Source organism: Lipophrys pholis (genome assembly GCF_963383615.2).
Source record: "Lipophrys pholis genome assembly, chromosome: 22".
NCBI lineage: Eukaryota > Metazoa > Chordata > Actinopteri > Blenniiformes > Blenniidae > Lipophrys > Lipophrys pholis.
The window spans coordinates 15007611-15033916 of NC_137644.1; the positions used below are offsets into that span (position 1 = coordinate 15007611).

A 26306-nucleotide genomic window follows, 5' to 3' on the forward strand; every position below is an offset into this window, starting at 1 on the left:
ATCGCCTCCTCCCGTGGCCAAAAGTGGACGGCTGACCGGCGTGCCGAAGCCCCCGGGATCCCACCGAGGCGACCACGGAACACCAGCCACGGGAAGCCGCACGTCCGCCGGCTCCGTGCACATTTTTTGATTAAGTTTTACCGAGTTATGCAACCGCATCCCCGTTGAGCGAGCCGCTCATCCGCCTTTATTCACCCGTCAGCCTCCATCACATGGATGTTTGTGTGGAACGCGCGTCCACTCGGACCAGATTTCTGGAGATATGTCATTTGTAAATCACACAGTGCCATTTGCGTCACAGCCCGCGGCCTCGCACGCCCATGGGGGGCGATGGAGTTGCAAATGGAGACTGTGTGTGAGTGTGAGTGTGTGTGTGTGTGTGCTGACGCTGCCCCAGCTGAAAGGGAACCAATAGACACGGACCCGGGCGGCATCAGTCTCCGTGCGCCTCCGCTCTCCGCCAGTGCACCGAGTTTGGATTCCGTGCGAACGCGGAAGACCGCCGCGCAGTTTTCCTCTGGATAGTTGGGCTCGCGTTGCGCTGCCTGCGCGGCGTGAGTGGATGCGTTACAGCGCCGTGGGTAAACCTGCCACTCGCCTCGACACTACAGGCCAGCCGGAGAGGAGCCGACATCCATCCGGTCCTCCCCTCATGGTGCGGGCTGCATGTGGCTTATTGTGGACTCGCTCATGTGTGAATAAGCGTCTCTCCACCGGATCGCGTTGAAATGTCCGTGAAACATTTACCACCAGTTCGGATTATGACTCGGACGCTCGTGTTTTTGAGATCCACCGCGCACCACGCGTTTCTGCTCCGGAGTCGAGCGGTTTTTAGCCAGGAACGTTTTATTTGTTGCCGTTGCGCTTTTTGGGCACTGCGCAGGGCTTCATCCAGCAGAACTCGGAGAGCCGTGGGAAGAAACTCCCGAGGTCTTGTCAACCGTTAGGCTGCAGGTTAAAGCGGACAGTTGTCTGTATTATGTCAAAAAACTTGATCACATGTATGCTGTGGTGTTTTTATGTTTAAATTTGTTTCTGAGATTAAAATGTATGATCACTTTAAATGGGAGTATGATGCAGTTTCTATTGTCTCGTTATATATTGCATTGTGCTAATTACAATTTAGTCTAGATATTGCATCGTTATATTGGTACTTTTTTTCCAAGTTTGAAGCAGCAGTAAATATCTAATATAGCCTCTCCTTTTTGAAATAAGACTTTCATAATATATCACAGTTTGTTTCATTGTCCAGGCGTTTCAGTATCGTTTCTTTTCTTGTGCTCACAGGCAATTCATCACAAGGGTAACTGATGGTCAGGACAGCTTTAAATAGGGCAAGAGTGACAAAGTGGGTTATTCAGAAGTAAAGTGAAATAGGGGAAATGCTGGGCCTCATAAGAATTATGAGGCCCAACTTATAGTTTCATGTAGAGAAGTTTAGCAGGCTCCTCCTGACTGAAGTCTCTCAGGTCAGGTGTCATTTTGTTTTTCTACCAGAGTGGAAGATGACTGCAATGGTTTACTGATGTAACTTTATGATTCAGTCATTTTAACTATGTAGTGCTCTGTTCAGTCCCTGAGTCATGCTGTCAAACCAACGTGCAAGGTGTCAGTCAACAACACAACCAGCGTTTCTGCACGAGTCGGTAAACTATAGTGAGTAAACTAATTTTTCTTTGTTCATCCAGCCATGTTGTGATGACAGCAGGTTAATTAGGCCTCTAAATAAACCAAAACAGATATTTTGCTGCGTCAGCAGTGAAGGTGAACACTGTTCATCTACATATGGCCCCAAAATCCTGATTCCTTATTGTTATATTTTATTTAGATCGTTTTTTCCCCTCTTTCCTTGCCATGCTGCTGCATCCCTTCACATGTGATTTTGAATCAGGACTTAATGCATGATGCAGAATCTCTCTTATATCTGGTTTGGAAGCGCTAAAAGCCAAGTCAGCATCAGCTGTGTCTTTCATTGGGTGATAAAAGTTACCACGGAGAACCCAGACGGACTTATGACATCAAGATAGGAACAAAAAAAAATTGTCATTTTGGGGTCCTGAGAAGTATTTCTCTCATTTCATGTGTTTGTAAACTTTTATTTTTTTATGACAGATTATTTGTTGCCGCAGTGATTAATAGTTTAGTGTTTACTAGTGCAGTAGCAACCAATGTGTTTGTATGTGAGATTCCTCGGATGTTTCTCGGCACATATCTGTTAGATTCGTCACATAAGGATGTTACCGAAACACCAGTGAGATCAGATAATCAGATCTGAGGGTGACTCTTGCTTATTGTGAAGTGGAAAACTCCACTCACCTTCATTTAGCTTATTTTAGTTTAACAATTAAAGAGCATCTGCTGAGGTCAGTTTTGGGAAGATTTATGTTTCTAGACCTGTTATTGGGACACCTTCAGAAATGATTGATTAGTTATAAGGTCAAAAATCTTCTTTGAGTAGTCAGTAAAACCAGTAAAACTTCACCTTTAACACTCAGTGGATATTTTTTATTGTGTATGTCTCATATACTATATCATGTATCAACATGGCCTTTTTTTTTTAAAGTCAAGTGAAGCAATAAGACAATCGATTTATCTATAAAATCAAAATTGTAAGCCGGGAAGCAGGCCTTGGATTAGTGTGTTGATAGTGTATATTTCCAGCAGCAGTGAGCCACGGCTCACTTTCTCCTGCGGTCAGGCGTTATCACCCACGGTCAGCATCATGTCAGAGAGTGGAGTCCCTCCATCACACTGCCTCCAAACAAACAGAGGAAATAACTGTGCTGCCACACATCTGTCCACTCCAGAACTACACAAATAGTTAAGACACACAACCAGACGTACTTACAGAGTAGTAACACACACACTATCAAATAGGTCAGTGTTTCTTTGTACAGAGTAAATATCAGTACAAATATAAGTATTTGTTCCCTGAAATGTGTGAATTGTTCAACTGGGGAACTGCAATTGATTTCTGGCTGGTGTAAACCAAACAGCTATGGCTTACCTCAAGAGATGGAACTTTAAAGAAAGTATCTGACAGTCAGGTGTGTTAGTGTTATCTATCAGGACGTTTGTTTTCCTGGAATGCGGCTGAAATAAAAAACAAAACATTAGATGTATCCATTGTGTGGACATCTTACAGAGGGAGGAACTAGATTTGTTTAAACAGCTAATCAACCAGGTAAAGTGATTTGTTCAGATGTTATGTTAGTGTGCGTCGGAGGTGACTATACTGGCTTTGTTTTTCAATATAAGCCACATGTGGTGAGTTACTAGTACGGGCACTTTGTGTTTTTCAACTTGTTTTCAACACCTTAAGCGAAAATAAGTTGAGTTTTTAGCAAAGCATGGTCGGCGTTCATTTGATTTGTCTCACTTCGGGGTTTTGTTTATGAAAGAATCAGAGTCTGGGTGGAACTGTCTTCTGAATCGATCAGATTCACGGGCATGCAGTCGCTCAGGACGCACGGCCAGATTATGCTATATCTCCTCAGTTTGAGCACCGGACACTTCGGCTCCCATTACCTGAGTCATAACAGGAGTCACTCCTTCATAACCACGTCTGTCTGTTGCCATGGAAACCGGAGAGTCCCTTGTGTTTGTGAGTGAGTGTATTATTGGCGTGTGTGGTGGATAAAAGTGTTTGTTTTTGAAGCTTGTCCCTCAGTCTCCACAAAAAAAATCACCGTTTAAATTTTGAAAGTCTGGATGAACTCCAGGGGACTGCAGCTCATCAACTTGTTTGAAACATTTCTTGTTTCAATTAGCTCGCGTCGGTCTTGTGAGTTTGGACCTCGTTGATCCTCTTCAATGGGTCTCTCCGTCCCGGGCCGGGTGGCCGTGGTTCTGTTGGTAGAGCAGGTTGGCTTCTAATTGCAGGATTGTGGGTTTGATTCCCCATCTCTCCCCGATCAGATGTTGAAGTGTTTTTGGGCCCATTCACACTTGGCGTTAACATGAGTTTCAGGTGATCCTGTCGTGTGTAGCGAGCCCCGACGCAGACTGTTTACACTTGTCCGTCTCATGTGTTTTGGACTAACCACTTAGGATCAAATTGTGTTACTGCCTCTCCGCTCAGGCGCCTTCACTGTAAACCCCCCCCCCCCCAAAAAAAAACAAACAATACAATACAGAACAAAAGTTTTCGAATTCTTGAATGAAAGGGAGCAGAAGGAAGACTAACTTGTGTATTCTGCCACTTCGTCTCAATTAATCCTTCCCCTTGAAAATAATCAGCAAATATTAAACAATTTGACTATAAAGTCCCAGTGAGTCAACATTACTACTTTCACTTGTGTCAGAGTTTTATTTTGCAACAAAACAAACAAACAAACCAAATAAACTAAATGAAACAAAACAATCACTCATCAAATTATATTTGTTTTAATCGCTTTTAAAAAAATCTACCATGTGTTTTGGGATCTTTTTATGTAGAGTGGGGGAGTCAGTTACTTTTAAGTTAGTTACTTTCTCTTTTTGTTAATATTTTGAACAGTGGCGGGTAAAAATTCTTATTGCGCTTTATACAATATCTCCAGAATGCTATGGTGAACTCTGCTGTTATCTGATCACCCAAAACGCATGTTAACGCCTGGTGTAAACAGGCCCTTTGAGCAAGATAGTGAAAGTTGCTCCCAACAGTGTGCGGGCGTCTTGCACGGCAGCTGTCATCAGCGGTGTGTGAGTGTGACCCGTCATGTTTGAAACAATCTGTAGAAGTAAAATCCAGCTATTTGTTGATTATCACATGAAACCTGTTGCTTTCAATGCGAATGAAGGCAACATTATATTCAGGTTGGGCTCATCACTACCGAGCACCAATTGAAACTCTCAGTACATTTACATGTGCCATTTAATTGACCTAATTTCCTGGTATACATGTGCAGGAGTGCAATCGATTTATTGTTAAAAGCGATTTGACTGTGATGACCATTCACTTCACAAACCACGATAAAGGTAAACGGCAAGTTGACAGTTCTGTTTTTGATCATAGCTGTGGCTGCGCAGAACACTTTGCCCCGTGAGTACAGTTTTAGTGGGAGTAACACAATAATTCAACTTTTTCAGGTAAACACGGTGATCCTCAATGACTCCTCAGACTCACACGTTTATAGAGCTTCTTGCATTCACACTAACAAGTTAGACCGAGGTGAAGTTTTTTGCCAGAGCTCTGAATGTGAAGGATAAAACGTCAACAACACTCGAGAAATATGAGGGTTTTTCTTTTGCTTCAGTTGAAGTCTACAGATGTTTCAGCCCACTTGAACTTTAAATGGCCTCAGCCTTTAATTATTATCCTAACTTAGAATAATTCATTCATTCATTCATTCATGTATTTATTTATTTATTTATTTATTTATTTGAATAAAACAACTTAAGTTAAAAATGAGGTTATTTCCTCACATCAGCAGAGGAAAGTGGAGACAGACTTTACGGTCAAAGTCCTAATTTCCCATTATAGTTAATGGCTGGTGTTAATCTCCCGCCGGGATAAAAATAGAGCATGGGTAGGTACATAATGTATTAATATGCCTGCTCTATAAATTATTTTAATCTTAACAGTTGTGTTTGAAAGGAATTTGTGTCACTATTATGGTTGAGACAGAATGTGACAAACCTGCGTTTGGAATAATGTCGGATGAACCTGCAGCGTCAGTCTCTACAAGGATTTTGATGCTTGGATGCAGCCGTAATACCTCTGCAGGATTCAAACTACTGGATTCATGTAATTTGACGCGAGCTAACGACATCTGTCCTTTGTTTCTGCCTCTCACTTCTGACAGACTGACATTTTCTCGGCTGCTCTCCTACAACTCGGGCTCCACTCCAGTTGTGCTCATCTGTTAAGTAGCAGCTCCATCACTGCAAGTAGCCCCTGCTGTCGCGTTATAGTTTTGCACTTAACTGCTTCATCATCAGCGCTTAAAGGAGGGATTCAGAGATGTCTCCAGCTTGAATTTGAAAGTAAAAAAATAAAAATAAAACAGGCTCTCAAGGGTTCTTTCAAGCCTGGAAATGTAGATGAATGGTTTAAATTCAGGTCCCATATAGTTGGGGTCTAAAGGTAAAGCTGATTCTTTATTCAATGTGAGATTTTCTTTTCGTGCGGAAATGTTGAGATTGTAATTTATGGACTTTGCTGAACTGTGGAGGTGACTGAAGAAACTAATAAACAAGCCATTTGGGAGGGGGGAAAGACAATTGAAGTTCCTTGAAGTGAATTAGGCTTCATTACAGCTGCAAATGCTTCTGATTATGTTCAAAAGTCATTGTAATTACAGCGAAACATGACTCACCGTGCGTGATAACACAATTCATTTGATCATTTGATACTTGGCAAGAAAAATCTGACCTTTTGTCTCTTCACAAGCTCAGTGGCTCTTCCCAGTCACTTTTCCTGTCTAATTGAAATTAATGAAATTATTCGGCTTGAGTCTGAGCTTTGGGTTCTCATGTTGTCCTTTTACATGCATAGGTTTTTTTTTTTTTTTTTATTGTACAACACTTTCCTCCCACAGTCCAACATCATGTGCTGGTGATCCTAAATGTCCTGAAGGCATGAATGAGTGTGTGTGAGACGGAATCTGTGTATCTGTCCAGGCTGTGCAATGGATTCGTCCACAGTCTGCTGGAATTAGCTCCAGCACCCCATGACCCTAAATTAGATGAAGCGACAGACGTGCATTGATAAATCTAGATGGACGTGGTTCTTAAAATTACCCCACATGTGAGGGATTCGGTTTTAACTTAAAACTCTTTGCATTTTGTTATTCATGGTGTGGACAACACACAGCTTGAGCCCGTGTCTGCATCTACTGGAGCGATTTCCAAGATGTTACCAGACTGCACAACTTTTTACCGAGAAAAAGAAAAACATTTCAAGTGCACGCTTTGTCTCCACCTGCTGGAGTTTCTGTTGAAGTGCCCGTCCTTCCAAGTTGGGTTATTATACCTTTGAATGACACGGGCTGTAGAAACGTAGTGTTGGAGGTCTCGGCCTCGCTGACTGACCGCTGTGACTGCTGTGACTGCTGTTTAGTAACTTTCACTTCAGCTGAAGCACCAATATTTTAGCCTTTGCCACTTTTTATTAGTGCAGTAACAATGGGGAGTATTTGTAGCTTTATGTATGTGATGATATTCCCTAAAAATGCAAAATATAACTGTTCCTCTGATCCTTTCATTTTTAATTTGATCCATCCTGGTCACTATGCATGGAAAACTCAGCATTTCCATTTAGCCCCACTTTCACATCTGCAGACACAGCACGACACTTCTCCACTAGCAGAAACATTGGTGTGCTCACTGCCATGATGACTGACCGACGATAGCGATTTAGTGAAGATTGAAAGTTGGTCAGCTTGCCCCGCTGCGGTTCTATCAAGTTGTACAGAATCAGTGCACGTAAGCACTTATAGAGCAGGGTCTGCGACCTTTTCAGACAAAAGTGCCATTTTGGCCTCAATCCCAGCCAGTAAAATCTGTCTGGAGACAGAAAACACTTTCACTCTTAAGAATAATGAAGTGTACACAGTTTGTAATTGTTTGTATTTGTTATTCTATTGTATTCAAAAACTGGAGTTTATGTTTCGTGTGTGAAATACTTTGGTGAACAACAGCAGATATTTTATTCCAGTTTTCCCACTGAAATTGAGCCGACAGTTTTGGATATTTTGATAGTTTGCGTGGCCAGGATTGGGTTCAGAAGATTTGCTCTCTAATCCACCGCAGTGAAAGGCAAAGTACTAAGTATTAATCTCTTTATACAGAAGTAAAACTGTGAAAATGTCAGGATGCTACTATAGAAAGGTGGAAGAACACTACAAGTTTACAGGTTGCAGGTTCAATTTTAGGGTGACAGGTCAAGTTGGATCAAGAACTTATATCTGAAATGGCCACTAGAGGTCGGCAGAGTGATATTTTAGCACTGATGCAGATGTGAGTTCATTTCAGGCTTTTGGTGCAACAGTTGTCCCTTATAAATCCATTCATCTCACACAGTGTTATCTGACTATGGACAGAGGCAGAGTGCAGCCTCGACAGGTCACCAGGACATCGTCATTACCTCATTCAAAATATCTTGTCATTGAGTTTTCCTGTGTACTGTTAGACCTTTGAGCATTTCTTTGCAGCAGCTTTAGAAATCAACTTCCACATGGAAATAAATGAAAACTACATCACATGTTTCTCTACGTATACAGTCACAAAAACCTTCAGCAGATGAGTCTTTCTCGTTTTTTGCGCTCCTCACCTCCAATGAGAAGACGCTGATGACAAAAATAATCCAGCTCCTAATATTGTCCAGATAACAGCAGCACACCCAGTCTCACCATCCCTCACTAACCGGAGTCATCCTCTGAGAGGCATTGTACATCATCATTACAATCCATAAACAGTTTTTGAACTGGTTTTAAAGGCAGTTAAACATTTGTGGTACTTTGTTGTCAACCGTACTTTACATGTTGGACAATGTGCCTGCTTGGCTGCATTTACGACTTCAGTTATGACGGCACTTCAAGTTAAAACATTTTTGTTTGCAGTAGCTCAGTAAGTAAAGACAGCAAGTCCTAAGCACCAGATTCATCCCCAACATTGGGAATACAGTGCAGTGAGAAATGGTAACAATGGTCAAAATTTTCCATCTGGCACATTTATAATGTCATTTTTCTCTCTGTGTCTCTCTCCTAACTTTTTTTTTTCCAGCAGTAAGTTAAATCTAAATTGACCCCTTTATGTATTTCTGAACCGAGTTTTCATGTCAGTTGAGAGCTTTTTTTATATTATATTAGTAGAGCCAATACTTTCTCAAGTTTTTTTTTAAATGTGTGGAGACGATGGTGCCTTATGAAGGCAGGGAGCTTTAATTAATTTACTTGCCTTAGCAGCAGCATGACGTGATCTTTAGGAACAGGGGAAACACGGGAAATATTTGCATTGTGTTTTGTAATGTGTGCTTTAACATGATATATTGGCCCTGAAATTAAAGATTAGTTGTCTTTAATTATGTTTATCTTCTATTATACTGCCAGTTCCTTTTTTGAATCACTAAATCAGAATGTTGGCATTACATTTATATTGCATTCTAGTGTGTATTATTATTATTATTATTATTATTATCTTTTTTGTTATCACTTTTTAAAATTGTTATTATATTTTCATGAACTTGTGGGATTTAACAGGTCGTTGCTCCTTTTTTATCATTCACAACACGAGTTCTGCGTCGTGGCAGATATAGTGCACCGAATGTGACACACGTCAGCAGGTCAGGCAGGGGTAAGAAAATAAAAGACATGCATAGATAAAACATCAGAAGCCAGTGTCATTTTTTTTTTTTTGTCGTCATGTATTTCGAAAAATGCACATTTTGTACGTCAGATGTATGTTGAGCAGAATTGGTGTTTCTCTCAACGCTGTGCTTGTCTTGCAGGTTACAGGTATATGCTGGTAGTGAACGTGAGCTGCCCCAGGCCAGTCTTGGCACTATGGTGAAGGCCCAGAAGTCAGCTGGGAGGAAGAGCTCTCTCTGCCTCCGCAGAAAGGTATTTGAAATAAAAAGAGGGGGGCTGGGTGTTACTATCCGGTGTTTCTCCCCTCACTGTCACACTGTGAACACACACTTCCTTTCTGTTAAAACCTCGATCAACCCTCCTGCCAGCGCACTGGATATCAGATAGCATTACGTGATTGCACAACTCCTTGTTTCTTTTTCTTTTCACGTGAAACATTTTGCTGCGCTTGGCAACACTCACGGATGTGGAACTTACAGTTTGTGCGTGGACAAAAAAAAAACATATGCTCCAAAACTAAAACCTCAGTGTAAACATGCAGCATTACATGCCGAGACAGTCGAATATCTGTTGCAAAACTGAACAAAACCACAAACTTTTCTGCACTTCTACTTACAAACTTCTCCAAATGGGTTTTGAAAAAAATGCCTATAATATTAGGTGCAAGTCTCCTGAAGTAGGATGTTATTGAGAAAAAGCTGAAATAAATAGGACTTTCTAAGTGGACCAAGTGTATGGTTTAAAAATAGATGCTCTTCTAGTAATTGTCTGCATTCAGTGCACATGCTCAAGGGCACTTTTTACATATTTCTTTCAGATAAATGCATCAAATTCATTTACCAACTGCCAAAAAGAGATCATTTGAAAACAAAGCTAAAAAATAAGATATTTGTTATGCTAATGTAAGATATACTTCAAAAATAAAGTTTAAGCACAGTCACCGACAGAGTTTTCAAGCTTATATTGTAGTTTTTCTTCCAATTTAACATGGTCAGTTTAGAGGGTTGCACAGACGAGATGGCTATCATAATCACAAGTTTTACTCGTTTCTGCTTAAATTCACCAACGTGCAGACATGCGATCAATTGATTTATTTCACCCTAAAACTCTTAAAGAAAAAAACCCAGTTTTATCTGTGTGTCCAGGTTATTGTGGTTCTGAATGATAACCTGCACACAGAGTGCCCCTGCATCTACCCCGTGGTTTCACTCAGCTGTGAAATCATCCATAAATGCCAGCTTGCCAGCTCCTTTAACTGCCAGAACAAAACCACCATCATGTTTGACAAATGAGGTGGTGCTTCAGGTCACGAGTGCCCCCCCAACACACACACACACACACACACACACACACACACACACACACACACACACACACACACACACACACACACACACACACACACACACACACACACACACACACACACACACACACACACATACACACACACACATACACTTTGCTCTTTCCATCATTTTGATATGGCACGACATTTGTTTCATCAATCTGCCTAACTTTAGTTCAGACATCTGCCAGTTTGTTTTAAAAACAGAGACTTGATCTTTCTCCTTTAGACGTTTATCACAGTTTTGCGTCTGCTGATATAGAATCGTGAGGATTCTTTTTTTTTTTTTTTTTCCTCCGCCGAATGCCTCGTCACCATAGTAAACCCACTTTTCAAAAACAACCTAGCCTCAGTCTAAATAGCACTTCTCAACTCAATCATGAAACCACATGACAATTTGTATACACAAAACACCCCTCCATCTTTCACACTGCTTTATCTGAATCAGACAGACGGCCACACACACACTCACACTACACTACAGTCTCAAACCCTACACAGAACACCCCCCAAAGACACCAAGACTTGAATCAGGGACCTTTTTTACTATCAGGCATGAGCCTTAACCACTACAACAGTTAGCAGTCTAATGTCTAATTACTTTTAGAGTTGGAGTTTGTAAAATTGTGCCAATGAGTTTCATAACATTCACAATTCTTTCAGAATTGATGGTGATGCATCTGAATGCAGTATCTATAATATTGTGTTAAATGTATAGTGGAAAATGTTGCATGTTCTCAAAGGTCCATTAAAAAAATGACGTCATGATCGTTATAGTATCCTAAAGATCAGACGGTCATAAGACTGCTAATTCTAAATAAATGCATACATAAAGAAAAGGTATGAATTGAAAATATTTGCACCACACTCACATGTACTCCACAGTTTAGTTCTGCTTGTTGTAATTTGTGAGTTCAAACGCACGTGGTCGTCTCCCTCCTCTCGCTTTATCTGCTTTTTGCTCAGTGTCCCAATGAAACCGGAGTCATGATTAGTTGACTGATGAATTCAAAAACTACCCGATTGGAGGATCATTTTCCTGTTTGTGTTTGCATCTGCTTTAGAGAGCTGGACTTTTATCTGCTTGAGTCCAATTTGATTTAATCTTCTCACACTTGAGCTTTGTGGTGCACAGAAGGCTTGCTGTGTGTGCGTGTGCGTGTGCGTGCGAGTGCGTGCGTGTGCGTGCGCGTGTGTGTGTGTGCGTGCGTGTGTGTGTGTGTGTGGGGTGACACAGTGTCCTAGTGGCCTGTTTGTCCTGTGGTGATGTTCTGCAATGTTTCTAATGTTGAGTCATTTATCCTTCTTCAAGGGCAGCGGGGACACTAAGAGTTAGTGAGACAGACACAGAGAAAATTAGGATAAATTGGAGGATAGAGGAGAGGAGACTTTGGGGAGAGAGGAGGCGTTTTCAAGAGACACAACTACACACAACGCAAATACACACAGACAGACACATGTGCATGCACGCTGGAGTTGGCAAGGTTAATATCCCCCCCACACACACATAAAATGTCTGGATTCCCAGGAGAGATCACACACACACACACACACACACACACACACACACACACACACACACACACACACACACACACACACACACACACACACACACACACACACACACACACACACACACACACACACACACACAGTGACCAAACAACTGGAACAGCAAATAATTTATTTCGTAATAGACTCAGTCCTGTTAATTTATAATCATAATTTTAACATACATACACACACACACATATCATTTCATAATAAATGAATGCATTATATAAACAAATTCTTCAAAAATGTGAATTAAGAATACAATCTTTTTACATAAATCTAAGTAAAATTCGAAATTGTGCTGGAAGAAGAACAAACTCCTTAAATCGCAGTCTTTTTACATTAGTTATTGAATAAAATGACATTAAAAACATGGGGGTAATATAATATTTACAAGATAATTCAGACAAAAGAATATAGAAGAAACAATCAACTGCATCTCTTGCCCACAATGCCTGCAGAAATGTCTTTAGCTATTTATGTTTGAGAGTCGCTTTAACTTAGTTTTCATGATTTAACATCAGACATTGAAGTAGAAAAGTTGTTGATTGTAGTGAGTTTTAAATCTCACATCCAGAAAAACATCAAACAAGTTGTTGATTTGAACACAACGGGTCACATTTTTGGAATTGTGTTTTTTCTTTTTTTTGTTGGCAGCCTTATTTGTCTGACGATGTTTTTACCTTCAGAGACTCGTGTCACATGCATGTCTGGCTTTGCTCCCACAGACTGACCAGGCAGAAATGGAGGACGGCCATTTGGAGCCACAGCGTCCGCCACAAGAAGAGCCTGCAGGATCCGATCAGTCCCTCGGTCGAACCCATTACCAGTTGGAGAATTGTGGGCAGATTTGCCCTCCGTATGACGACCAGGAGAGGAGTGACTCCGCGGCCCACCTCCAGGCCAAGCCCATGTGGAAGCCCATCCCCCCCCTGCTGCCGGAGCCCCACAGGAACAGCGCAACCTCCGGGGCCAGAGACCAGAGCTGCCAGACTGACGAGCAGCTCCAGCAGACAAGTGCCTACAAACACGGTCTTAATAACACAGGTGGGTGAGGTTTTCTTCCCTCTCCACCTCTCGCCGCTTTGATTCATCCACCTACAGGCTAAAATTGTCTGTCAGCCTCCTGTGCAGCTCCACTGCCAGAGCAGAGGAGGGAGGCTGCCTGTGTGCTCCAAAATAAAATTGAATGGTTTGTTCTCACAGAGAAAATGTCTGCCAAAAAATCGAGGTACCTTTGACTTTGGTGGGCGCCACTGCTCGCTCTGTGTTGTCAGGTATTTTGAAAGTTTTATTTGGTGCTTGATTCATCAATTAAGCGTTATTCCATATGAAAAGAAAAATAGAAAATAGTTTTTCTGCTTCAATTTGAATAAGTAATCCTGAGTTTGAATTTGGTATCGGAAGTTCGCAGGTTCGATCCCCACTGCTGAACGGTCAACACTGTGGGTCCCTGAGCAAGACCCTTGACCCCCCCTTCAGCTCCCTGGAGCGCTGTAATGTGGCCGCACCTCCGCACCCTAGAAATAGGATTGGTCAATGCAGAAAAGGAATTTCCCCAAGGGGATTAACAAAACTATGATTAGTTAGTTAAGAAATGTTTTCTCCCTTTATCCAATATTTTTATTGTTACATTTGGACAAACTTGAATTTGGATGTTCTCTGTTCGCAGATGGGGCAACATTCAAAAAACTGCAGGTGTTGTGCAGCCATTACGGTGTGTTTAATGACACTAAAGCCAAATTAAACTGTTATATCAAGGTTAAAACACAAAGCTGAAGCAGTAATGGTTTTCCAGTGGTGTAGCTTTACCAGCTATAAACACTGGTACTGTGAGGGAATATCTAACTGTGCTGCTCAGCTTAGTTCACCAGCTGCAGTAAAAGGAAGCTCTCATTGATCTCTGGCTCTCCTGCAGGGGGGTGGTGGTGGGGGCTGGGGGGGTGAGGAGGTCAGGGGTCGAGTGGGCCATAGGCCCGCCCTGCTAGGATTAAAAAAGCTTGTGTGGTGGAGGTGTGGGGGGATGGTAATGAGGAAAACACATTCTGTCACACATTAATACATAATCTCCATCTTCCTCTCACAGTTGTCGTTCACATTTCTGTCTGCAGCTCGGGGGGGAGTGTCCGTCTGTCTGCTGCTCTTTCAGCCTCCCGTCTGTCTCACACAAACTTGCATATAAAACAGTACTGATCCTGTTTATGAGACGGCTGGCACTCTTTCAGGGACCGTCGGTAAACCTGAGAAATACGCTGCATTATTTTGAAGATGAAAGATGAGCCGTGATGTTCTGTCCGTCCGCCGGTGCTTGATTTCTTTCTTTATCGCTCCTCCTCTCCCGCAATAAAGTGAAGCCCAACCGCCTGCAACATTGAATTACATCTCTTCCTTTTGGTAACTCGAGGGTCCCGAAGCAGGTTGAATTGTACACACAGGTTTTCTCTGTGTCACTGTGTCCGTCTGAATTGATTAACAACACGCCAACATGCAAACACACCGGCCTTAGTAAACTGTCTATCATGTGGTAAAGGATTGTCTGCAGGCAGTTAGAAAATCTTATAAAAAAGGACATACTAAGATCATTTGTTTCGTATGTACTTGTCCTGAACTCCTAGAATACTTCATTTCAGGTTATCAGTATAGTATAAAGTGCAGCAAAGCCAAATAAAGCAAGTATTTACTGAGCTGTTAACGCACCTGCTCAAACACAAACCATATTTTGTTTACATGCATTGAGATTGAAGAAGTTTTAAAGGCTGTGTCTGTTCAACAGAACGATGAAGTGGAATTATGTAGTGATGTATGTTGATGTAGAGCGAAGAAGGAAAACATCTCTGCACTTTACACTACTGACTTTCTCCAACTTTGATATATCAGAACCAAATGGGACTAATCCAACATCTAAAGTCCAACAGTCATTGGAAGTTACGTTGTGTGTAATTCATCACTTGAGATGCTTCCAGTTTTCCCGTGAGGATTCCCAGTATTACACAGACTGATACACATCAATTTCTTGCCTTTCCATCTAATCATATTTAGCTCAATCCTGGCAAATATAAAAGCAGCAAAACAATCTGGGATCCGATTAAACTGAACAAGAACATGGAATAAATCCTCGTCACGAATAACAAACTGCAGTATTATACTCTGAATGACAATGGTTCATCGAGGCTGAACCTGAATTATACTTTGTAGGCTGTAATTTATGTGCGTGCCCCAAAACCAAACAAATATTGGGTGTGTGTCACCTCTGGAAACATTGACAAAGCTTTTTTTTTTTTTTTTGTTTCTAGTCGTTGCGGTTAGAAATGGTCTTTTTGTTGCTGCAGAAAGATGCTCTCCATGTCACTGTAATTTACATCAGCATAATGTGAAGTGATTACAGGGACTGTGCTGATGTCTGAGAATGTAATCGCCCAGTTGTTTACTCCTCTCTGTTTTTTTTATGACCATCCCCGTTGAAAAGCCAAGAGAGTATTGATCTTAAAAGGGAGTTGTTGAAATAATGAAACGGCACAAAAACACATTCTTTTTTTATTTTACCTGCTTCTTCCAGACATTATACGATGAGAACACTTTACCTTTCTGTAACCCATCTCAGAAGCTCATCATGAGTCCGGCAGCCACAGTCCGCTTGTGTTAATAATCCAAGAATCAAAGTCACTCCGGCTATTTTATATTTGATGTTTTATACAAAGAATAAAGACTTTTGTCTTTAAATTCAGAGGCGAAAAAACACCATGAAGGCACACTTGTTGATTTACTTTTTCCTGTGGTTCTTCTCGTAAAAACAATGAATTTCAGACATTTGATGAGAGGCTTTTAAAGAAAGATGAATGAATTTGTGCATTTACACACTCCCTGGTAAGATTGTTCTTATACTGAGCTGCTTTAGGCTGTAATTTCCAGGCAGAATAATAAACTTGGTTATTAAGTGTTCACAGCAGTTCTCCAGATATCAGGAGCAGAACGGAGCGGGTTGGTAGAAGCCAAATTCTGCAGGGAGTGAGTGAGTGTTGATGCCGAGTAGCCATGGATGGTGTAGTGGGTTTCAGAAGGTTTGTTTGTGCAGTTTCAACTTTAGTTACTTGGAAATTAACAATACAGCTCAGATAGTATTCACCCAGCAGCTTTTCTCAAGTTGTTTACTTTTCCTGCTTCATCTGTAGAAAAGCTGTCGTCATGTAAAAAAACTACCAGATAGATTGGTAGAGTCTTATCAGAAAGGTGAAATAGACAAAAACCTGTGTCAAGAAAACCAAAAAATAATTACATTAAAATAAATAAATAAAAACCTCTACATCCACGCCTGAAACAAAGTACATCTGAGCATTTTGGGAAAAACAGGGCTCTCTGTATGTTTGAGGTACTTGACCAGTTAGTTAAGAAAATAAATGTTGACTCAGATTTTCTAGATATTTCTGACCTTGATAAAGTTTCTCCCCCTCCTTGTTGTCGTCTTCCTCTCTGCAGGTCTGTGTGCCGAGCCTGGCGACCCTCCTCTGCTTCAGCAGCCCCTGCAGACCTCCAAGTCTGGGATTCAGCAGATAATTGAATGCTTCCGTTCTGGTTTGTGTTTTCCTATTGCGCCCCGATTTCACTCCATTCATCATCTACACTCACTGCACTCTTCTTCCGCTTCGGATTTGTGCTGAGCAAATAGTCCAACAGCATTTAGAAGACAAACTGTTTAAGTCTATGAAGATATCTGTGCTCTGTGTGTTTGTACTGTGCATCCAGGAAGTATATTCACAGTCTTCACTAATCCCACATCTTGATATGTTACAGCCTTATTCCAAAATAGATTAAATTCATGTTTTTCCTCAAAATTCTACAACCTGTAATGACAAAGTGATTTTTTTTAATGTTAGCAAATTTGTTTGAAGAAATCAACAAGTTGTCAGGTTTTTTTTTTATTACAACAATCGTCATGAAGTTGCCAAACTAATGATGTGATGAAGTTATTGTGTGTAGAATTTTGAAGAAAACTACTTAATCCACTTTGTAAGTGCAGCGCTGTGAATACTTTACATATGCTCATCCCACAAATGCATGTTGCCTACAAATGTGGAGCCATTTAAAGCTCAATTGGATTGTTGCAGAGACTCCTGTTATGTAAAATACACATTTATGAGTAATTTATATGCGTGACTTCTACTAAAACCCGTCAGTAATCACTTTATGAGGAGGACTGCGACTCAAAAAGCAACGCAGATTGGACTCTCCATTGGTGGATTTGGCCTCAACATTTTGCAATAAACAACATCTGTAAAACAAGTGAAGGTAAAGCTGTCTGCGTTCTCTTTCTTGCAGGCACCAATGAACTGAAACAGATGCTGCTGAAGGAGGTGGACACCATCTTCGAGTGTAAGCTGTGCCGCAGTCTGTTCAGAGGGCTGCCCAACCTCATCACACACAAGGAGTACTACTGCCTGTCACGGCTGCCCGAATCTGACGGTTGGTGACACGACGCATGAGCATGCAGGAGCTCACACACCTACACCCGTCTCGAATACTCAAACTCTCACATTTATAACGTGGGTCCTGCTGTCAGGCCCTCAAAAAAAAAAAAAAGAAAAGAGCAGAAAACCACAAACGATCATGAATAGATATCTGCAAGCCCAATAATAAAATCAATAAACAGAACAAGTGAATCACAAGCTGGGGCCTGAGCCTGTGGATGCTGAGGGCGTTCAAATAGAAACTTGTGGAGATCACACAGACAAACAGCGATTCCCCAAATGTCTGGCACACAAACACAAACACAAACACACACTCAAGCAAACCTTTCGCACAGAATCACTGATCATTGACTTCGTTTTTTTTTTTTTTACCCTTTCCCTTCACATTCTGTTGCTCTCAGGTTCCCCCTGTCTTTTGATGGCCACACTGCCGCATGTGTTGCCTGTCAATAATTTTCTTCAGTGCAAATGCAATTCTTCTTTTCCTCTCTCCTTGATAAGAGTGGATTTCAAATTATTTGTGTTTTTATGTTTGTGACACTTTGTTAAAATACCATCTTCTTTTAATAGAAAAGTCCCAAGACAATAATTGTTGTTGTGTAGGCAAAATAATTCTTTAATTTAACTTCATGTGATATTTGCATTATTGATTGTTTTGGGTTTTTTTTGTCCACAATCAGAAGTGCAGTGTGTCTGGTGATATTTTTACCACGTGTGCACACAGTAGTCGTCTTTGAAATGCCTGTTTTCAGTGATCACATGTGCAGTACAGTTATTTTTCTTCCTCATCATCTAACCCACACTTCCCGCAAAGTACTTTTTTTTCTTGATCACATTCTTTAAAAAAAAAAAAAAAAAAAAAAAAAAAAAATACAGTTATTTTGAAGATACATATACATCTGTTGTACAACTCAAGGAGGTGCTGGACTTTGGGCAAAGGCTGATATTTAGCCAAAGACACTTTAATGTGATGGCTGTGCTCCGATTTTCACCCTTTTTTCATTGGTTTTTCTATCCATTCAAATTAGTGTTTCATTGTTTTACTTTTTATTGTTTAACATATTCACTCACGCACTGTTTATTTGTTGAGGACTAACAATCAGCGCACCATGTCAAGGCTTCTTAAATTCTTTATTTGAGATTCCCAGTCTGTGACTCAGTGGTGCCACATTAATTCGAGGTGTTATCAGTTAATCGTGTTCTTTTAACCTCAAATGAAAGCTGTCAGAACTGTGTCAGCAAACTCTTCTTTTTTTTAAATTAGAAATTTCCTGCAGTCTGGTGCGCTGTATCTGCTGGCTCCAGCTGAAGATTGAACCAAGACCTCTGAATACGAACCGCAACATTCACACTCGTATTCTCATGTGCATTTTTCACTTCTGTGTCAACAGTGAGAAAGATTAAACGCGACCCGTCGACTATTTGGTGAACTAGCAATCAAATTCACTGCCCCGGCCGCATGCTTTTGTTATGCTGCATCAACATAGTTGCCAACAGATGCTCTATTGTTGCTTGTTCTGCGGCTCAGAAGAAATCGAGTCTTTTTGAGAAACCAGCTGATCTTGGCCGTCCTTTTTAAATACATTAAAATCTCTGCAGGCGTCCCATAAAATGAATCAATGCAGGCATAGATCAGAGTAATGTGTACGCCTGGAGTGTACTACTGATCGCACACCAAGAGGACAAAACTTGTTTGAATTATTGTTTTCTTTAACAGCTTATATAGTGTCCTCTATTGATTTGTGTGTGTGTTATTTTCTAGGTTCTCCGGGTGATGACAGACAGAGCGTAGCCATGAAGGATTTATTGGATGCGATATATCCCAGAACAGAACGGCCGGACTATGTAGTGCGATTGGAGCCCATTCAAACCACCAATAAGGCCGTATTCCAGTACATCGCCACAGAGGAGGAGCTCGCGAGATACCCATCGCACACGCCCAGGTTGGTGTCATCTATCCATCTTCTTATACTGCTTTATAAAACCCAAGGTCAGCTTATCACTGACCGCTCTTCTTCTTGTCAGACACTGAAGCCTCCCATCTTATTTTAATATCCAAGTCTGCAACCTGCGACTCTTGAGCCACACGTGGCTCTACAGCTCCCTCCAACTTTCTGAAAATTCATTGTAAATGTTTTAGTCTATGTGCACACCACACGTTTTATTATTTTTTTAAATGGTCCAATATCCTGGCTGAAAACAGCTAGGATTGCTAAAGATCGATAAAATAACCAAAACTACAAAAAATTAAGAAGAAAAAATAAAGGAAAAACAGTGAAATGTTAAATCACTAAAAAAAAGCCCAAAAAGGTTAAAAATGCAAATATAGCTAAAGTTGTTCTGACCATTTGGAAATTATATAAAAAGCTGAAATGGGTAAAGCAGGAAAAAGCCATGAGTCAAAAAAAAACAGGAAAATTCAAAAACAAAGAAAAACTGAAAATTTGTCAAGATTGGTGGCTATCGTGGCTATGAAATGTTAATAATCCAACATTAGTTTTTAGTATGTTTAAGTGAGTTGTTTTCTTCGTTTCAGATAATTAACATGTTTTGTGGCTCCAGACACATTTTAGTTGGTTGAAAATCTTTTGGTGATAAAGGTTGCAGATCCAGAGTGTGATCACTTTTATACGTTTTTGATGGTTTAGATATTATTTCTGGAGTGTGTGTTGCAAACATTCTGATGATGCCTCTTGTTATTGCACCCAGTGCCAGAGAAAGTCCTGTAGCTTGGGAGGGAGAACCAACAGAGACGACTGAAAACAACCAAACCAGTCAGCCGGGACCGCCGGAAACTGACAGCAGCTCAGCAAACAACCCGGGACAGAAGGTTGAAGAGGAGGCGAAGAAGGAAGAGCAACCACAGCCTGAAGATGAGGGATCAAACAGTGGGGTAAGTGAGGGAAATAACAGATTTCAATACACAGTTAAAGTGCTTTAAACAATTATTATTTGTTCCACATGTTGTATGTATTACCTTGAAAATGATGAGCGAGTTACATTTTTTTGTCCTGTTTGTCTGTCTGTCTTTCTTTCTTTCTTTCTTTCTTTCTTTCTTTCTTTCTTTCTTTCTTTCTTTCTTTCTTTCTTTCTTTCTTTCTTTCTTTCTTTCTTTCTTTCTTTCTTTCTTTCACGTCCAGGTTGAGGATGTGACCATTTCCTGTTGTCTCTGCGGTCAGGACTTTAACTCGCGTCGTAGTATCAGACGTCACTGCCGCAAAATGCACCGGGCGAAACTGGAGGAGCTCCGAAAGTTCACAGAAACACGCACAGTTCCCACGAGTTTGCTCTCCATGGTGAAAGGTAACTTTTTACACTTTTTACAGTGAATCTTGTGTTTATAAAAAGGGCCACTGTTATGAAATTTTGCTAAATAATTCTGTTATATAAACTGCATCTCTTCCTTTCAAAGGAAATCATCATTTAACATAATTCTGTTTTGTTTTTTTCTAATACTGTTGGAGGTCGTCCGAGGACCCTCAGCACACCTCCTGGAAAATCCTGCCCAGTGTGCCTGAAAACCTTCGCGACCAAAGCCAACGTACGGCGCCACTTCGACGAGGTGCATCAGGGCGTGCGGCGGGACCCCTCGCCCAGCGTGGCTTCGCGCTCCACCCAGCCCTTCCCCGTGGAGGTCACCCCTCCCAGGAAAAGCAACAACTCCTCTCCGACACGCAGCCACAACTCCAAGTCCACCCCGGTGAACCCGAAAACAACCCCGTCAAACCAGAACCAAGCCAAACCTCCAAGTCAGCCTCCAGCCTCGCCTCAGGCTAACCCGGCCTTGTGTCGCTGCACGCTCTGCAAGAGAAACTACAGCTCTCAGGTTGGTCTGTTGGCCCACTGACAACTCAAAAGATTGCTTGTGGTAACACAAATAGTGCGGTCGGGTTTTGAGAACCGAGTTCCCACATTCTTGTTCCACCAGTTGACGGTGAATCGTTTTCGTGTTTTTCAGCTCATGTTGAAGAGACACATGCGTATCGTCCACAAGATTTACAGCATGAAAAGTAACCGGGCGGCTGCAGCTGCTGCCCCGGCAAACACCAGCAGCAGCAGCAGCAGCAGCAACAACAACAACAACAGCAGCAGTAAAGACAGCACTAGCAGCAGCAGCAACAACAACAACAACAACAACAACAGCAAAAACGGCAGCAGCAGCAACAACAACAGCAGCTCCAGCGTCGGCCCGAGCAGCAACAACATCCGAGTGAAGGAGGAAGCAGTGGAGCCCTGCGAGGAGGATGAAGAGGAGCGAGTTGAAAGTAGCTCAGTCCCTCCTGCGGCGCAGAATCCTCTGAAGGTGAAGGAGGAGGAGCCGCCCCTCAAAGCCAAAATGGCAGCATCTGCATCGTCCTCCCGCGGCACGGGCTCGGGGAGCGGCAACGTCCCCGGCAAAATGAATAAACTCTCAGTGGGCTTCGACTTCAAGCAGCTCTTCTGCAAGCTGTGCAAGCGACAGTTCAGCTCCCGGCAGAACTTGACCAAGCACATCGAGCTGCACACGGACGGTAACGACATCTTCATCAAGTTCTACCGCTGCCCCCTCTGCCGCTACGAGTCCCGCCGCAAACGCGACGTCCTGCGTCACGTGACGGTGGTCCACAAGAAATCCTCCACATACCTCGCTAAGATCATGCCCAAGCTGGAGAGCCGGGCGGTGAAGAGGCTGGCGGAGGTCGTCCTGAACAGCACCAACAAGAGGACGGGCAGCAGCGTCAAGGAGGAGGTGAATGGACGCCACGTTTCTTCTTCATCTTCCTCCTCTGCGCCGTCAATGCCGGTCACTCGCAAGCAAGAGGGCTCCACGACTGCCACGGCCACTTCTTCAGCCGCTGCTCCCTCTTCCTCCTCCTCCTCCTCCGCCGCCGCTCCGCCTCCTGCCCCTCCATCTCGGAAGCAGGACCTGTCATCCCCCGCCCTCTCCTCGTCCCCGCCCGTCACCCGCAAGCAGGAACGACAGCAGAGCCACCAGCAGCGCCCCGTCAGCCCGCCGCAGACCCGACGGAGTGAGAAGCACTCGCTCTACCGGAACTCTTCCACCCCCACCCCCACCCCCACCCCCACCGTCGCCACCACCAACCCCACGTCCAGCCACCAGGCCCCCAACACCCGCCGGCACGAAGCCCAATCAGAGAGCAGCACGAGCTCCTCCACTGAGGTCAAAGTGACCAAGAATTTCTCTCTTCACGCCTGCGACCAGTGCGGACGGGCCTTCGCCAAGAAGGTACTGAACAGATTTCACTTGAGAGTAAATTACCGCATCACTTCCTGTCTGAGAGGTCTGAGAGTGGGTTAGAAAAGACGATTACTATCGCCTGGTCTGCCCTTATGAAAACTCCTGACAGAGAAACAGTTTCTCCTTTTTCACTAAAGCCTTCAGTCCAAACGATTAGAGATAAAGACACCAGATAATTCTCTGTGATCCCCGTTATCATAAAGCATCGCAAATAAATACCGGCAGTTTTCTCAGCACACCTCTTCAGTGTAAATGATCTCCTCTTGAACTCGTTGTTTTTGCAGTTGTACCTGGAGTCTCACAAGCGAAGCCATCGCAACGTGACGTCGGAAACCAGCAGGAGGAAAGGAGTCAGCACCCGCTCCAAGTCGCTGGTTTGGTAAAACACCGAGTAAGAATACACACTGGTTCTTCCTTCGTCCCTGTCTACCGGTTCTTCCTCCATATGTTTCACGTCCACTTTTCTCTCTGCGGCTTTTCTGTATCTAGAAACACAAACAAACTGCTGGAATTTGTGAAAGTCTCTCTGAGCGAGCGCGCTCCTCCTGATTTTTCTTTGTGTCAAGAGAAATGTGTGATTGTTTGTACAGAACGCTCCCAAAGCACAAGCGAGAAGCCGCCATCATTCCTCTGCCTTTAATCGCTTTCTACATTTACCAGCTGCTCATTAGAAATTTATCTTTAACACTAGTTTTTCCCCCATTTTGCTCAGGTTTTACTCCGTTCGTACGATGTTAGGTAAACATCTGATAGTTGCAATAAAGATATAATTTGTGATGAATGCAGACGCTTAAGTAGTTGATGTGAACCTGTTTGTACCTTGGGATTTGTTCTTCCAAACAACAATACTCTGCACAGTTTCTCTGATCTAATTGTGATTCAAAACACCTTTTCTCATATTTGAAGCTGTCATTTTGAATTCTGCAGAGCATGAACGCACAGTGCTCAGAACATAATTCCTGGCAGTGGACTCAGTTTTTTTGTGTGTGTGTGTGTGTGTGTGTGTGTGTGTGTGTGTGTGTGTGTGTATGTTGTGTATGTTTATGTTCAGCACTATTTCTAATTATTTTTCTGCTCTTCTTCCAATCTCTTCCTCGTTTCTCTCTCCTCGCAGACCACCGGTGGATAAAGGACAGGCGAGCCACTAACAATGACACACGGAGCGAGCACAGAAACCTGAAGGGAGCCAACAAAAGGAATAACGGAGTGCGACGGAGGAGTAAAGCGCAAAAGATTTTGTTTTCCACCTTTTGTTCAAGAACCCAAATAATATTGTTGCGTCGGCCTTCTGTAGTTTCATCCTAAAGCCGGCCAGCCTGCTGGTTGGTGCCGCTGCTATCCACACCGAGACTGAGGTGAAGAGGAGATTCACTACAGCTGTAGATATTTCTATACATATACCGTATATATTTGTATTTACTTACCACAGTACGTAAATATAGTTCCATATGCAGAGGAGGAATTCGTAGTGCTGTGCTGCAGGTGACCTGTTTGTAATGGAACAATGAAGGATGTGTGTGTGTGCGTGTGTGTGTGTGCGTGGGAATTAAACCTGGATCAGAAACCAGCCTGGAAGACGTTAAATTTAAAGAGAGGATGCAGAATTCAAGCGCTGCAGTTCTGGGCTCATCTCAAATCAACTCGTTTTAGGCTTCAATGTATATTTACACATTCAGTTGTAATGTAATTTGTTTCCTCATCCTACAGCACAGTTCACATGTACTTAATAATCCGTCTGACCTTCATTTCACGTTTGGACTCCTGAAGCCAGTATTTTCCAGTTTTAAGTTCTTCAGAAGTCACAGCATTGGCTCAGAATTGGAAATGCGATTGTGACTGAATCGGATACCGTCAAAGAGAAATGATTTGAAAGACTTATGTTTGTAATTTTCTTTTTAAAAATGACCCTGAGCTTCTTTAACTGCCGCCATCGTCAGTTTCCTGAGGCTGTTTTCTTCCTTCCTGTGCTTCATTTGATCGCACGCTTGAGTCGGACGCTTCCCTCGCCATGGTCTCACCTCGATGACGCAGCAACATATCGCTCACAGTAACTTCAGGATTGTACGTGAAATATTTGATATTGTGCTTTTTAAGGGTTTCTAAAACTGAAGGGACATTTTCCCTCCACTAAGATAACAAAAGTCTGGTGAGATGAAGCACAGGTTTACTACTAAACTTTTTACAGACGCTGAATAAGAACAGATCCATTGAACAACATCAACTTTGCTCTAATTTAACTATTAATTGCAGTGGTTAACTAGAAACATTTGCACAAGTTAAATCATCAGAACAATATGCGTCTGTGCGTTAAATCAGCCATGATAATGTAGGAAAATCAAATGTACGGCAATGAAGGGAACCCCGAAGACCGATGCTTATTCCTGCATGTCGCAACAGGTCACTTTTGGTATCACAGCAACAGCCACGCTGCCTTAGAACCCATCCTCTAGTTCATAGCTCCTTGTACGAAACAGTCCCGCCATCAGATCGCAGTCCAGCGAAGGGCAACAGTGCAGACTTGTGTGTCTCGACTTCAGTGCCTAAGCAGCAGAGATTTGAACTGAGATCACAAATAAAGCTCCACGCCCATTAAAACGCAACTGCCGATTCCTCAGAACCTCGACGTTTACAGTAAAAGTTTTTGTTCCTTTACCTTAACGCTCCGTCATGGACTAAGTGCTGCATCGGTTCAGTTGGAAACTTGCTTTCGCACTCTCACACTCGCTCCCTAAGGTAGTCTCTGAAAACACTGGTACATGAAGTGGTTTGGGAGGAAAGCTACTGAGGAAGACCAAATGTAGATATGTCTTATTGTTCGAACAGAAAGCCATGAAATGGAACAAAACTCGATAAAATGGAAAGGAAAGACCAAACTATTTTTCTAAGTGAACATGCTCGCTCGTGCAAACAAGGTCTTGACTTGTAAATATGGACTCATCCCACCCGGATGCTATAAATAATAGTTCTAATAGTCAAAATAGTTACTGACTTTGTCCAAATGTTTCAAACATGTTCTGTCACTGTTCTGCCATTAGTTGTCTCTTTTTTTTTTTTTTGTGTCTTATTCCATTTCCAGGAGGAACGTCTTTTTGTTACCACGTGTCAAGCGGTGGGCAGGAATCAAACCTCAAGAGACTTTTTAAAAATGCATTTTCTCCACACTTCTCTCGTCATAAGTTGTAATATGTTATTAACCTCACCTCCTAGAAAACTTGAGTTAGAGAAGCCTTTCAGATGTGACTCGAATGTTTAAACCAACCACTTAATAAAACTGTACTGCTACAAACCTCCCTGGATTTTGGTGTGACTCTTTATTTCCCACGTCCCCGAGCCGTGAGTCATCCATTTCTTTCAGACAGATTTGCATTCACAGGAAGTGCCTATTCCAACACTCAAAGATATGTATTTTT

At 42.3% G+C, this 26306-nt stretch overlaps 1 protein-coding gene across 1 annotated transcript; it reads left to right on the top strand.

Moving 5' to 3' along the window:
- Positions 1–330: 330 nt before the first annotated feature.
- znf800b (zinc finger protein 800b) lies at positions 331–26184 on the top strand (the record flags this gene model as incomplete). Its single annotated transcript, XM_080492346.1, is given in 12 exon segments — positions 331–522; positions 9432–9542; positions 12924–13242; positions 16669–16764; positions 17509–17652; positions 19420–19600; positions 20367–20550; positions 20798–20960; positions 21122–21483; positions 21616–22884; positions 23181–23287; positions 24011–26184. Coding segments are annotated over 11 exon segments (3120 nt in total). The 3' UTR covers positions 23280–23287; positions 24011–26184.
- Between the last annotated feature and the right edge of the window lie 122 nt (positions 26185–26306).